The 14,057-nt window shown below is 59.4% G+C and overlaps 1 protein-coding gene across 48 annotated transcripts in view; it reads right to left on the bottom strand.

Annotated features, from left to right (window-relative positions):
• SORCS2 (sortilin related VPS10 domain containing receptor 2) overlaps positions 1–14,057 on the bottom strand; it is a 507,067-nt gene that overhangs the window by 30,093 nt on the left and 462,917 nt on the right. For all 48 annotated transcript variants that reach the window (XM_084971438.1, XM_084971437.1, XM_084971436.1 and 45 more), the window contains 4 exons: positions 12,280–12,382; positions 4,818–4,894; positions 1,130–1,221; positions 296–403 (listed from right to left, as the gene is read on the bottom strand). In XM_084971438.1, coding sequence (XP_084827564.1) covers positions 296–403; positions 1,130–1,221; positions 4,818–4,894; positions 12,280–12,382 — 380 coding nt within the window. The remainder of the gene's footprint in view (positions 1–295; positions 404–1,129; positions 1,222–4,817; positions 4,895–12,279; positions 12,383–14,057) is intronic.

The raw sequence follows: 14,057 nt of genomic DNA on the forward strand, positions 1-14,057 counted from the left end.
CTGCCCCTTGGCACTTGGGCTCACCCCTCACCAGCCAGACGATCCTGGGCAGATGACGAATGTGGCTGAATAGAAACAGAGCAGCCACCTCCCGGCGGCGGCGGGTGGGGGTACATAGTAGACAGTGAGCACTCGGGGGGCCGGGGCGAGGGTGGAGGCGAGAGCTGGCAGGATGCAGGGGGAGGCGGGGGGGGCGTGCTAACCCCGCCTAGAGCAGCGAGGCCTGAGGCAGCCTCCCCCACGGCCCGTCTGGGGTTCGGCTCTGCCCTGCCTGCCGCCTCCCACGGGCACTCACGTCATGACCAGCGTCTCGTCCCCCGGCTCACTCAGCAGCCCGTCCACAAACACGGAGGTGCTGGTGAAGTTGTGCGTGCTCCAGGTGAGGCCCTCGTCCACGCTGAACCTGCCAGGAGAAGGGCGGTCACCACCTTGGGGTGATCTGAGTCCCAAAGAGCTGCTTGGCAGCCCCTGGGGTGCAGAGTTACCCGGGCCTCGGAAACATTCAGGTTGGCCCCACCCAACACCTGAGCCCAGCCCAGGGTGGCTGGGTCACTCACAGAGCCTACTGCCTCCCCGTGTGGCCTCCTGCAGTGTCACCAGCTTCTGCTGCAGAAAGATCTTTTTCAGACTAAAGTGATACTGGCTGCCCAGCAGCTCCCCCGTCTCTGCCTTCCCAGCCGAGCCCAGAGCTCACACCTGCCCTCACTTTCCCACAACCGCCCTTCAGATGTCCGAGGCGAACGCCAAGGAAATACTCCAGGTGGCTTCCTTGTCTGCCCCCACCTCTTTCACGTAACTAATCCCTGTCCATGCGTGACAGTCACCTCCTCTGGGAAGCCCTTCCGGCTCCTCCAGAATGGGGTAGGTAGGCGCCTCCTCGCAGCCCCAGGCCTCCCTCCGACCCGCAGACCATGCTGGGTCATGAGTCCCCTTTTCCTCGTCTCCCCAGGCCCGGCGGGAACAGCCCTCGAGGGGTGGGGCTGTGCCGAGCCTGCCGCTACCCCGTGTTGGGGTTTAGGGCCACGGTCCTGGGGCCGCAGGGGAGGCCGTTCTGGGGCGTGTCCTGAGGGGTCCCGGTGGAGGGAAGCCCCGCCCACCCGCACCCAGCGCGGGGCGCCGCCCGCCTTACTTGAGGATCTTCAGGGGGATGGACGTGTCCTTGATGGCCACGATCACGCCGCCGTGGTCAAGGTAGAGGATGTGGTGCTCCTCCTCGAACACCTGCGGGAGACGGCGGGCGGGGCTCAGAGGGCGGGGCCCTGAGGAGGGTCCCGGGGGTTCGAGGTCCGAGGTCACGCGCCAGCGGTGGACGGCGGGGCAGAACGGCCACTGCACTGGCTGGGGGACAGCAGCAGAGTCCGGCTCCCTGAGGCAGGGCTGGTCGGAGGGCTCCCGGAGTCCCCAGGCTGCCCTCTTCTCTCCCTCACCTGGCAGACTACGTGTGGGATGAGGGGATGCCAACGGCGACTGAGTTCTAACCACTGACGAGAGAGAACTGCACACAAGCCCCGCGGGTGGTCCCACCTGCAGGAAAGACCCATGCGCCCCAAAGGCCAACCACGCGAGGATGAGGAAGATAGGATGTAATTAAGAAAAGCATCTCGGATAAGCACCACCAGTCAGAGCAAACCACTATTTAACATTAAGACTCAGTTCACGCGCCACCTCCTTCCGGAAGCCCTCTGTGATGCCACCTCCTTCAGGAAGCCCTCTGTGATGCCACACGGGAGAGGAGCATTTCTGGGGCCCTCTGCCCCAGCACTCACTGTGCGAATCTGTCACTGATTCCTCCAGCCAGGGAGCTCCTCAAAGGCCAGGCCTGCCTCTGAGTCCTCTTCCTGGCCCAGCACACGGCTCAGCTCACAGCTGGGGGTGCCTGCGCTCAGGGAGTGTGTGGGATGCATGAAAGAACAAGCGAGTGAATGAATGAATGAATCCCTGCCAAGTCCTCAAGGACAAAAGATCGGGTGGCCCAGACAGGGCTCTGGAAGGAGGAAATACTCCAGGTGGCCTCCTTGTCTGCAAACAGCTCTGGGTGGGGTCCCCTGTTCCAGACGGGGACACTGAGGCTTGGGAACAGGGAGGCTAAGCCGAGGCCTGCAGCCGGCAGGTGGCAGAGCTGGGTGTGGCTCTTTAGTCATGCCGGGGCACAGGGCCCCCACTAGGTCTTCCAGGAACACAAACACCTAGACGGCCGGCACAAGTCAGGACCCCAGAGAGGAACACCCACGTCCTCCGCCAAGTCACCGCCTCCCTGCATCTCACCCACCAGAAGTGGGGGTCCTGCGGCCTGCTGGCCGTGGCCCAGATGTGTGCATAAACCTCACCTGTTCCCTGCACCCTCCTCCCTCAGGGACAGGCAGGGGGCCTTCCCCCCGTCCACCTGCTGGAAGAGGGATGCCTCCCAGCTGCTCCAGGGGCCCCCACAGGCAATTCCACCCTCATTAGCTTGGGACTCTGGACAGGGGCTCCACCCCCACCAGGGGACCACAGGGCCTTTGCACATCGGTGGAATGGTTTTCTGTGCCTTGCAGCCCCCAGGCAGTAGGGGGCCAAGGGGGTGGGTGGTCCCCCAACCCCTTACCCCACTTCTCCACCTCCCCCACATCCTGAGCTACAGAGGGGGCTCCTTGAATGCTTTACGGCTATTGTTTTTAAATCATCTTAGGCAAGTCACATTTTTAATGTGGAATGTCCCTTCAACAGCACATATACACTGTCATTTGTAATTTACACTTTTTTTTGTCTCTTTAGGGCACCATACAGAAGTTCCCAGGCTAGGGGTCTCATGGGAGCTACAGCTGCCGGCCTAGACCACAGCCACAGCAACACAGGATCCAAGATGTGCCTGCCACCTACCCCACAGCTCATGGCAATGCTGAATCCTTAACCTACTGAACGGGGCCAGGGATCGAACTTGCGTCCTCATGGCTCCTAGTCAGGCTCTTAGCCCACGGAGCCACGACGGGAACTCCAGTAATTCACATGCTGAGAGTGTTTCACACGCTCATCGCATCCTGGACCAGCTGTCCTGAGCTCACCAGAGCCTTCCTGTCTTGATCCCACCCTGACCTCTGTCTCCTGTTCCCCTCCGACCCCGGGAACTCAAAACCCAGCTCCGGCATCTCCCCCTCCCCCGCCACACACACGCAGGTGCACGTACGCACCCCTCTTCTCCTCTGAGGCACCCCAGCCCCCACCCCCGCACCCTCACCCATCACTGGGTAAGGACGGAGCACCACGGCCCAGCCCCGAACAGACCTCCCGTTTCCTTCTGACCAGCCCCCAAGTTTGAGGTCTAAGCAAATTTCTTGACAAGAGTGGCCGCTGGGAATACCCTGCAGCTGGTTTCCACGCAATCTGAAGGGCACCCCTGTTTCACCTGGTCCCTTAAAACCTAAAAGGAAGGAGCGGTTTCTCTCGTGGATGCACAAGTGGCAGCCTCTAAGAGCGTTTAGACGTCCACTCGTTTCGGTGACACAGAAACAGGGCAACACAGTGCATCTCTTTTGTCCTTTTCAAAAGTCCTGGCTCCCTGCATATAATTTTAAGAAATGCCAGGGCTTGAAACCCAGGATGCAGGGGAGCTTTGCCCTTTGGGGATCAGCATGTTTGTCCAGAGGGGTTCCTGCGAGAGGGGCAGGAAGTGGGTACGCAGGAAGCAAACATTAACCAAAAACCAGAGTTCCTTACATCCACGGGAAGGGAAAATGCATACAAAAATTTAGTGCATTTTTAGGAGTTCCCACTGTGGTGCAGCAGAAATGAATCCGACTAGGAACCATGAGGTTGGGGGTTCGATCCCCAGCCTTGCTCAGAAGGCTAAGGATCCAGCATTGCACTGAGCTGTGATGTAGGTTGAAGATGTCGTTTGGATAGGATCCTGTATTGCTATATGGCTGTGGCATAGGCTGGCAGCTGTAGCTCAGATTGGACCCTTAGCCTGGGAGCTTCCATAGGCCAAGGGTGTGGCCCCACAAAGAAAAAAAAAATGTATATATATATATAGCACATTTTTAAAGAAAGAATTTACAGTAGAAACTATCACTCCACGAGACTGGCAGACCAGAGGAGGCCTTTCCTCTCCTGGGGCCAAGCACTTGGGTTCGGCTCCTGGGCTGCCTGGACCATCAGCCTTTGCTCCCTTGGCCACTCTGCTCTGAACGACACCTGCCGGCAGCGGCACAGCACCCGCCCCTCGAGTCTGGGAATCTGAGCTGCGTTGGGGCGGGGGAACGTGAAGGGGCCCTCACAGTGAGACCCTGACGCTGGGGGCTGTTTCCTGCATAACTTTTCTTCTCCCTTTTCTGCTTTTCTTTCCTCGGGTCACACTGAACAGCAAATTGTCACCCCTGGATGTCTCCCGGCCACCCCCCCCGTGGCCCCCCCAAAGCTTCCTCTTCCCCCATTTTCTCCTTCTCTCCCAAGTCTCTGCAGTTCACCCAGCAGCTGCCCCTGCCAGGACCCTGGGGGGCTGTCCGTGACCCCCACTTCCTGGCCTCTGGGCTCAGGGCTCAGCCAAGCGTCCAAGTCCCCGTGTGGCTTCCTGCCGGGGGGCACCTCCACCCGACGTGGGCACCCATGCCCTCCGCTTGGATGGTCACGGTAACCCGCCCGAGGGCGTAAAGGTGAGGTCCCTCCGTAAGTGTCCGGCAGGCAGGCGGGGCCAGCCTGGCCTGGGCTCTCTTTTCACAGACGGTGATGTTAACACCGGCCAGAGGGAGCCACGTCCAGCCACTGGGGCTGGGGAGGATGACGCTGCGCCTCAGAACTCCTCGGGGAGGGAGGGGGTACCGGGCCCCTCCCCCGCACCTTACCTGCCGCCAGGTGTGCCCGCAGTCTGACGTGATGTACATTTCCTCTTTGTATTCCACCAGCTGGGAGCCCAGGTTACCTGGTCCAGAGGAAAAGGGGCAGGGGACTCTTAGGATGGGTGACTCTCCCCGCTAGCAAGGTCCGAGCGCAGCCGCATCCCCAAGCCGAGGCTGGGGTACCCTGGTCTATACCTTCCAGCCCCCCTCTGCCCTCCTCTGATAACCGCCGGCCTGCGGTCACCAGGGGTCCCAGTCTCTGCAGTAAAGGGTTACCCTTGCCCACAGAAAGCCAGCCTCAGGCAGCTCTGGCCAAGTCCCGGTGCAGAGCCTGGGGGCCTCGGGGGACCCATGGGTGACAAATGTGGTTCAGGAATAAGAAGCGTGAAGTGGTGGTTGGGGACAGGCTACAGAAGACGTGGGTGCCAGATGGGCGGTGGGGTCTTGGCAGTCCCTGTGGGGCAGGACACGGCTGGGCTCACATTTGGAGCTGGCCTCCTGGAGGCTCAGCACAGAGAAGGCCAGAGGCTGGTGGAGGGCAGCGTGGGGCAGTCTGGATGAGAGGCGGGGCAAGCACACAGTAGGGGCTCATTAAACATCTGTTGAGGGGACGCTTGGGAGGATGCAAGGTGGGTACCAGGCTGGCTGGGCATCCAGGAGGCTCCTCCTTGGTCTTGGTTCCCGGGAGTCCCTACCAGGCTGGCAGGTGGGTTTCCAGCCTGGAAGACCCCTGGGGGGGCTGGGACGTAATCCTGGGGGTGATACCAGAGTGGGGAGGACCTCCACTCAGTGCCCAAGACAACGCCAGCTGATAGATGAGGAAACTGAGCCCAGGCGGACTCCTGCCGAAGGAACAAAGGCCACCTAGAAGACACAGCTCCAGTGCCCTCATGGCGCCCGTTAGGCTGGGCGGCCCCATGCGGCCCTGCTGGGAAGGGTCGTAGACAATGGGGTTTTCTGATGGGTCAGATGGGGCAGGTTTCCACTGCGACCGCATGACATTGGCAGAGACCAGGGGCCTGAGCTTCCAGGATAAGGGGACCTGCTATGAGGACTCTGACTCTCTCTTGGCGCCCCAGAGGCCTGGGCCACCTGTGCCTCACTTCCCCTTTGGAGCCTCACTCCTGGGGTTCTCACAGGAATGTCTCGTCCAGGGCCAAGTTCATGTCCCTGGAACGTCCCAAGGGAGATGGTTATCCTCAGACAGATGAGGCAAAGTGAGTCCAAGCAGAGTGGCAGAGGGTCTGTGTGCGTGTCTTTCAACCACCACCCACTGTCCAAACAAGCCCCTCAGCGTCTGTTCACCCATCCTTCATTCATCAGCTACCGTCTTTCACTGACACAGCATCGTTCCATCATCCACTCATCCCTCCGTCCTTCATTATTTTATCATCCATCCATCCATCCACCCTCATTAACTTATCATCCATCTCCCACTGACTCATCACCATTCCATCAACCTTCACCCTTCCTTCCATTCTGCATGAATCTATCGTCCGTCCATCCATCCATCATCCCCATCCGCACATGCGTCTCTTCTCCGTCCGTTCCACCCCCTTCCCCTCCTGCACATGGTCATCGGCATCTGCTGAGCCCCTGCCCTCTGCCCAGCCTGGCTCCAAGGTGAGGGGAGTCCCAGCCGAGCAACCAGGGCGCCTGCTCCCAGCGATCACTCATTCTGGCCAGGGAAGGAGAAGGGCGGCCTGCAATTGCACCCAGAGCCAGGATGCCTGGAGCCAGAGGAGCTGTGAGGGCAGAGAAGGGAAGCTAAGGGACCCAGGAAGCAGGGGATGATGGAGAGATTCCCGCAGGAAGTGACCTCCGCACTGCGCCTCCAAAGACACAGCCACCGGTCCAGGCAGAGGGAATGGCCTTGGCGGGGCATGGAGGTGGGAGGGGGGTTGGGGGGAGGCGGGTGCCGAGCTGGGTTCCCTTCTACCTGCCTGGCCCCCGGAAGGTGCAGAGGAACGGCCGCTGAAGGAAACGAGAGAGATGAGTGAATGAATGGAAGGCAGCGGGAGGGCGGGGGAGGGGGGGCTTCATCTCCCCATCATTCCAGATGCCGGCAGAGATGCTGGGACATGTGGGTCACACACAGAAGCCCTGCGGCCAAGCCTGCAGCCTCGGCACAGCTTCGCAGGCGGACATGGGGCCCGTGAGTTCCAGGGCGTGATGCCTGTCTTTTAAGCAACTGCTTTCCTTGCTCCGTCTACCAAGGCTGTCAGGCTGCCAGTCACCTAACAGGCACTGGGGGAGACAAGGGGAGACCCACAGAGCACCCGCACAGGCTGTCGGAGTGGAAGGCTCTGCGGGAAGCTGGATGCTGGTGCCTCAGTGGACGGAGGGGCAACTAAGGCCCAGGGGGACCAAGAGAAGCTGCCCTGCCGTGTCCCCTGGGCTGTTCTGTGATCTCGTTGGGCCTCCTCCCCCCACACCCCAGCCCCTCCGCCCCGCTTCCCTGCTCTTGGGGACCTGGGACGCAGTAAGCACTCACTGAAGCTGCATTTCCTCTCTGTCCTTCCTCGGCCTCCAGGTTGCCAAGTGGCCAGGCCCTCAGAGCTAAGACGGTGCAAAGCGACCACACAGGCTCCGCCCCAGCCCACACTTGGTGGCGGAGGACGGTGACATGGACCCTGCGGCCCCCAACGTGGCAGAGCCAGCACTGCTGGCGACTGAGACATCGCTGGCACAGGAGCCAGGGGACTGCCCCTGGACCTCTGGTTGCCACTGAGTTCCCAGCTCCAAGGCGCCGGGTGATCCCTGCCCGGCTGGTGGGACTCAGGTCAGCGCTTGACCTGCTCAGGGCCCTGGGCCTCACGTCTGGACACTACCCTGCGGGGATGGGCCCCTGACCGTCTGAGTCACAGAAGAGGGGACTGGGGGAGGGCTGGGGTGGGGCAAGGGGATCTCCTGGCACAGGCGGGCTGGGGTGCTCCGAGTTCCCCATCACCGCCACGCAAGGTTCACTTGGCCACGTGACTGTCGGGCTGTGTCTGGGAAGCGCTTGTCGCCTCTGCTGTGTGGTCCTGAAAATTCACGTCTGGATGAGGAGCCGAGAACTCGAGGCTCAGAGCCCCAGACCAAGAGCTCGGAAAGGTCTGCCCTGGAACCGGGACCTGCACCCTCAGTCTTAACCACCCGTCTGCGGCTTCCTGCCTCCACGGGGCTTGACCCCTCGACACGTCCCATCAGCAAGAACATCCCAGGTGGTACCCTCGGCCCACTGGCCTGGTTTCTGGCTTCGCTATGGCCGTTTCTCCACCCTGGTGTTTAGAAACCGGAGTTCCGGAGTTCCCGTCATAGCGCAGTGGTTAACGAATCTAGAAACCATGAGGTTGCAGGTTCGGTCCCTGCCCTTGTTCAGTGGGTTAATGATCGGCGTTGCCGTGAGCTGTGGTGTAGGTTGCAGACGCGGCTCGGATCCCGCGTTGCTGTGGCTCTGGCGTAGGCCGGTGGCTACAGCTCCAATTGGACCCCTAGCCTGGGAACCTCCATATGCCGTGGGAGCAGCCCAAGAAATGGCAAAAAGACAAAAAAAAAAAAAAAAAAAAAAAGAAACCAGAGTTCCTACCTTCGCTTTTGAACCTCTCCTTTCCCTTCCTCATTGGATCCATGGCTCCATTTTCTAGATGCATCTGTGGGGCTGGCCTCTGTCCACTGGACTGGAGGACAGGTCCCAGCAGCAGGGCCCAGGCATGGAGCCCAGCACAAGGGCAGCAGTGTCCAGCCGCAGTTTGAGTGACAGGACAGCCTGTGGCGACACATCTGGACTGGCTGCCTTCTACCTGAGCCCCAACTCAGCCTTTCGAGGGCGGCTCCCTCCTCCCTTCTTGTAGATGTGGAAGCTGCGGGGTCGGTGAAATGCCCAAGGCCCAGAGATGGAGACGACAGAACCCGGGGCTTGTAACTCCCACCTGCCTGTCCAAGGGTGGACTGAGGGATGGATGGCAGGAGAATGGGAGTGACCCTGGAGACAAGCAGCCATGCCCCCACCCCCCGCTGCCTGGGGCAGCTCCGCCCAGCAAGGCCATCGTAGGCCCCTCTCTTCCTGCCAGGCCACCCTGCCCACCGTGGGGGCTGCAGGAGGGAAGCTGATGGCTGCTCGGCTGCTGCAGCTACGTTGCTGCTGGAGGGAGCCTGGCTCACTCCATCTCCCCCGTGCTCCCAGCAGACACCCAGGAGGAGCAGCGGAGGGTGTGAAATATTTACACCTCAACTGACCCACATTGCACGGAGGGCTCCATTTGAGGAAAGCCCAGCAGGCTGAAAAAGCAGCGGAATGAAATACCAGTGCAGCATCCTGCCCTCTGGGTGGGGGTGGGGGGGTGGGGGGGACGGAGGCGGCTGCGGGCACAGCCTCTGCTCTCCGTTCTCCCTGTGACTCCCACACAATGAAGTGAAGCCCCCTCCGCGCAGACCCTGGCAGCAGCCTTGGGGGCTGGAACACTGGTGGGCTTCTAGGCCTTTGAGCCATGGAAACGTTTCAAATTACGCCTTTGGTACTTTGGTCAAGAAGTTGGGGTTTCAACCCATGACAAATGGAGAGTGGATTTTAAATGCACCATGGCCCTCAGGTCCAGGGAACTGAGTCCACAAGATCAGGGGTGTCCAGCACCCCAGCCCGTCCCTGCGTGGGACCTGGTGCCCCAGGAGCTGCTCCGAAATCGAGGCTCATGTGCATTTTTCACTGATGGACGCACTTCCGTCATGGAAGCAGGCAGACCCCGCCCCAACGGCAGTCACCGAACCGGACCCCAGGAGCAGAGATGAACGAGGAAACCCCAGAGGCAGAAAGGTTTTACTTGCAGTCTTCTCTGATCTGGTTGTGACACTTGCTCTGCTACTGGAAAGTCCCCTGTCCCCAGGACAACGTGAGCCGCCTCAGCCTGACACCCGAGGGCTCCTGCCGTCAGAGACGGGCAGTGCCAGGCGGTGGGGGTTCACCTCCCTGCCTCCTGAGCGCTGATGCGGTGATCCTGCAAAGCAGATCCCTCCTCTGCCTGGAAGGCCTTTCCTGCCATCTCCACGTGGCCTTTCACTCCCTCATTCATTCACTCACTCATTCCCTCACTCACTCATTCATTCACTCCCTCATTCATTCCTTCTTTCATTCTTTCACTCGTTCACTCACTCATTCACTCACTCATTCAGTCGCTCGTTCCCTCACTCGTTCATTCACTCGTTCACTCATTCATTCACTCACTCACTCATTCCCTCACTCACTTATTCAGTCGCTCATTCCCTCGTTCACTCACTCATTCAGTCGCTCGGTCCCTCACTCGTTCATTCACTGGTTCACTCATTCATTCACTGGTTCACTCACTCATTCATTCACTCGTTCACGCTCTCCCATGCGGCCTCCCAGAGCCCCCAGGGCCCGGGCCTCAGGGCTGGGATACATCTGCTGAAGGGTCGGGGGTGGCGTCCAGCTCAGGGTCTGGGGCCCAAATCCCCCGTGGTGCCCACGGTGCCAGAGTGGACAGAGGATGGAGCCGCAGCCGGGCCTCGGTGGCCTCCGCTCCATGACAAGGCAGAGACATGGGCTGTCTGACTGCCACTCACCCCATCTGTAGCCTGGGTGTGCAAGCTTCGGCCTGGCCCTTCCACACCCTGGATGAGTGGCCAGGAGGCCCGGTCCGGAGCCTCGCTTTCCCCACCGTCTCAAAGGGGCGCCGCAGCCCCTCCCAGGGCTGGGCTTCCCTTCCCTGAAGAGCCTGGGCTGGGTCGCAGGCTGTAGGATGGACCCCTCGCAAGTTGGGGCAGGTCCTTCCCTCACCTCGGTCTCCAGTTCCTCCTCCAGAACGTGGGGGAACTGACCTCTCAGGGTCGTTGTGATGAGAAGAGCTCAGGGCCCAGCAGGGGGAAGGGCCGCCATGGTAACTGTGGACACAGTGGACACGCCCAGGCCACCCCTCCTTTGCACCCGTGGCGTCAGGCCCCATCCCTGGGCTGAGAGCCACTGAGAGCCAGCCAGGCTGACCCCGAGTTCAAGGGTAGAAGGGAAACCAGGTGCCAGCTGCTGCCTGGCAGTGAACTTTTAAAACATGTGATTTTATTTGGAATGATTCCTCTAACTCAAATAAAACTCAGAGGTTTATTCCTTCAGCACACTTTTAGTGATCCCTGAAGAAGGTTCTAGTTTAACGGGCGAGATAGACACAATCAAAATGTATACTCCTTCCCTCGTGCTAATTTTGTGTGCGTCTCTCCCCACTAGCTGGAGCCTTCTTCAGGGACAGATAAATGTCCACTGTGGCTGTCCTCCCATCCACCCATCCGCCCGTCCATCCATTTCTCTATGTACTTGTTCACCATTCTGCTATCTGTTCTCTCATCAGGCCATCTGACGACCCATTCTTTCAACTACCCAACTATCCTCTCACTCATTCAGTCATGCATCCAACCTTTCACTGGCTATCCACCCTTCCACCCTTCCACCTATCCACCCTTCCACTGGCCATCTATCTATCCATCCTATCCATCCATCGCCATCCATCCAGCCACCCACCATCCATTGGCCATCCTTCCATCCATCCATCCTTCCATCCATCCACCCTTCCATTCATCCTTCCATCTATCCATCCATCCATCCTTCTATCCATCCATCGCCATCCATCCATCCACCCACCATCCATTGGCCATCCTTCCATCCATCCATCCATCTACCCTTCCATCCATCCATCTTTCCATCCATTCACCCTTCCATCCATCCATCCTTCTATCCATCCATCGGCCATCCATCCATCCACACACCATCCATTGGCCATCCTTCCATCCATCCATCCTTCCAGTGGCCATCTACCCTTCCATCCATCCACCCTTCCATCCATCCATCTTTCCATCCATCTACCCTTCCATCCATCCATCCTTCCATCCATCCGCCCTTCCATCCATCCATCCTTCCATCCATCCGCCCTTCCATCCATCCTTCCATCTATCCATCCTATCCATCCTTCTATCCATCCACCGGCCATCCATCCATCCATCCATCCACCCACCATCCATTGGCCATCCTTCCATCCATCCATCCTTCCATCCATCCACCCTTCCATTCATCCTTCCATCTATCCTTCTATCCCTCCATCGCCATCCATCCATCCACCCACCATCCATTGGCCATCCTTCTATCCATCCATCTTTCCATCCATTCACCCTTCCATCCATCCATCCTTCTATCCATCCATCGGCCATCCATCCATCCACCCACCATCCATTGGCCATCCTTCCATCCATCCATCCTTCCACCCTACCATTTAGTCAACACATACCACGCACCCCCTCTGGGCCATGCAGTCACCCCTCAGGGTGAGGTGCCAGGAGAGCTGGGCTTCCTGGAAATGCTGTAGCACTGTCCCCAATGGACACACCACGGCCCCAGGCCCGTGACCATCAAGTTCCACCCTTCAAATCAGAGCTTCCCGCAGGTAGAGATGGCTCCTGCCGCCTGACGGTAATGGCAGCGTCCTACCTGCGCCCATGATGAGGCCTGGGGCAGTGTCCTTGGTGTGCACAGTGCCTGACACGTAGGGGTTGTCTGCCCAGCGGAGGTGCAGGTGCAGGTGGCAGTCCGGCTGCAAGAGGGAGAAAGGGAGCCACGGTCAGCACCTGGGGAAGTGGCCTGGAGAAAAACAGGACTGAAGCTGAATCCGTCCCGGTGGCCTTTTGAGTGGGAGGCAGATCTTCGAGTCCTTGGGAGGAGTGGGTAGAGGGTGGGAAGGGGGCTCTGAGCCTGACTCCTGGGTGAAGGCCATCAGGTCTGGCCCACCATCTGATCGTGGATAAAGCAGATGGGCTTCTCCAAGGGAGGGTTCTCCCAGCCTGGGTGCTGGAGGGTGGGCTCCCGACACGCTCCTGAGGGCAGAGCTGGGCAGCAGAACAGGACTCTGGAAGCTGGCACAGCCCGTGCCCACGATCATTCATTCATCCGTCCAGAACCTCTCCTGGGGGCCTCTTAGTGACTATGGTGGCCTGGGCATCAGGGGAGAGCCATTGGATGCCCTGTAAACACTGTGCTCTCTGTAAGAGGCAGGGGGTGAGGTGGGCTTTTGCTAGGGCTCAGTTTGCCCTCGAATATCACTGTGACCTTGACACAGCCCCACGGGTGCCCTGGCTGGAGGGGCAGAAACGCCGGTCATAGGAAGAATTCTTGCAGCAGCTCACATTGCGGGATGGCTGCCTCTGAGCCCGCACAGAGCCAAGCGCTCTCCAAGGTGTGTGTCATGGAACACTCTTGGCTTCCGTGCTATCATCCCCCTTGTGACGTTGGGGAAACTGAGGCAGAGGCCGTGCAGACACTTGCCAGGGCAGAGGTGGGGCTGGGATCACGACCCAGGCTGCCTGGTTCCAAAGTCCAGGCCAGCAGCCCCCAGAAGAAGGGAGCGCCAGCAGTTCCCAGATGCCTCACCTGTCTCCCCCCCACCCCCGACTGCCTGCACCTCACACTCTGCTGAGGTGGCAGAGGCCACAGCCAGCACCCCAGCTGGGAGCGATGAGATCCAGGGGGAACAGACAAGCAGGGAAAAAAGCCGTGTTCTCTGGCCTTGTCTTCCAGAGTCTTCCCCAGGCCTCGGTGGCTCCAGGCCACAAAGCCGCCATCACATCCACAACAGAATACAAGCCATGGGACATGGGACGAGGCCAAGGTCTCCACGCAGCTTCCTCTGGGCCACCTGTAGGTTCCTGCCAGCCATCAGCCAGGGCTGCCTGTCACCCCCTTCCCAGGGTCCAGAGCTCCACAGTCACTGCTTTGTAACACCGTCTCCTGAAATCCACCCGGCAGACGGCATTTTGTGCTTTTTAACAGTTTCTTCTGGCCCCTGAACTGAGTATGTTTTATACAGATTATCCAAAGGTACAAGTGAAATGGACCAGTGAATTGAATATCAGTCTGGGTCAGACGCTGCCGGCCCCGATCCAGTTGGAGGTGGGCTCTCTTTGTCGGAGCCCGAGCTTCAGAAGGTGTATTACTCGCATCCCATATTGTCTGATTCCATTCACACAGGCAATGGGCAGAGCAATACAAAGTTCCCTCTGCAGGGAAATACAGAGACAGGAAGTGGCTCTGGGGCTTAGGGCGGGGGTGGGATGGAGGCTACAGGGCGTGGGGTTTCTTTTGGAGGCGAGGCAAACGGACTTCGGAGATGGGTACGCCCCTTGGTGAAGATACCAAAACCACTGAATTGCACCCTTAAGGTGAACTGTACGGGTTGTGAATGAGCCCTTGATCAAGCTGTTGAAGACAAAAAG

This window comes from Sus scrofa, chromosome 8, assembly GCF_054392235.1.
Source record: "Sus scrofa isolate SSC_HxYL_T2T_F1_AM1 chromosome 8, Sscrofa_HxYL_maternal_Yorkshire_Landrace_v2.0, whole genome shotgun sequence".
Taxonomy (NCBI): domain Eukaryota; kingdom Metazoa; phylum Chordata; class Mammalia; order Artiodactyla; family Suidae; genus Sus; species Sus scrofa.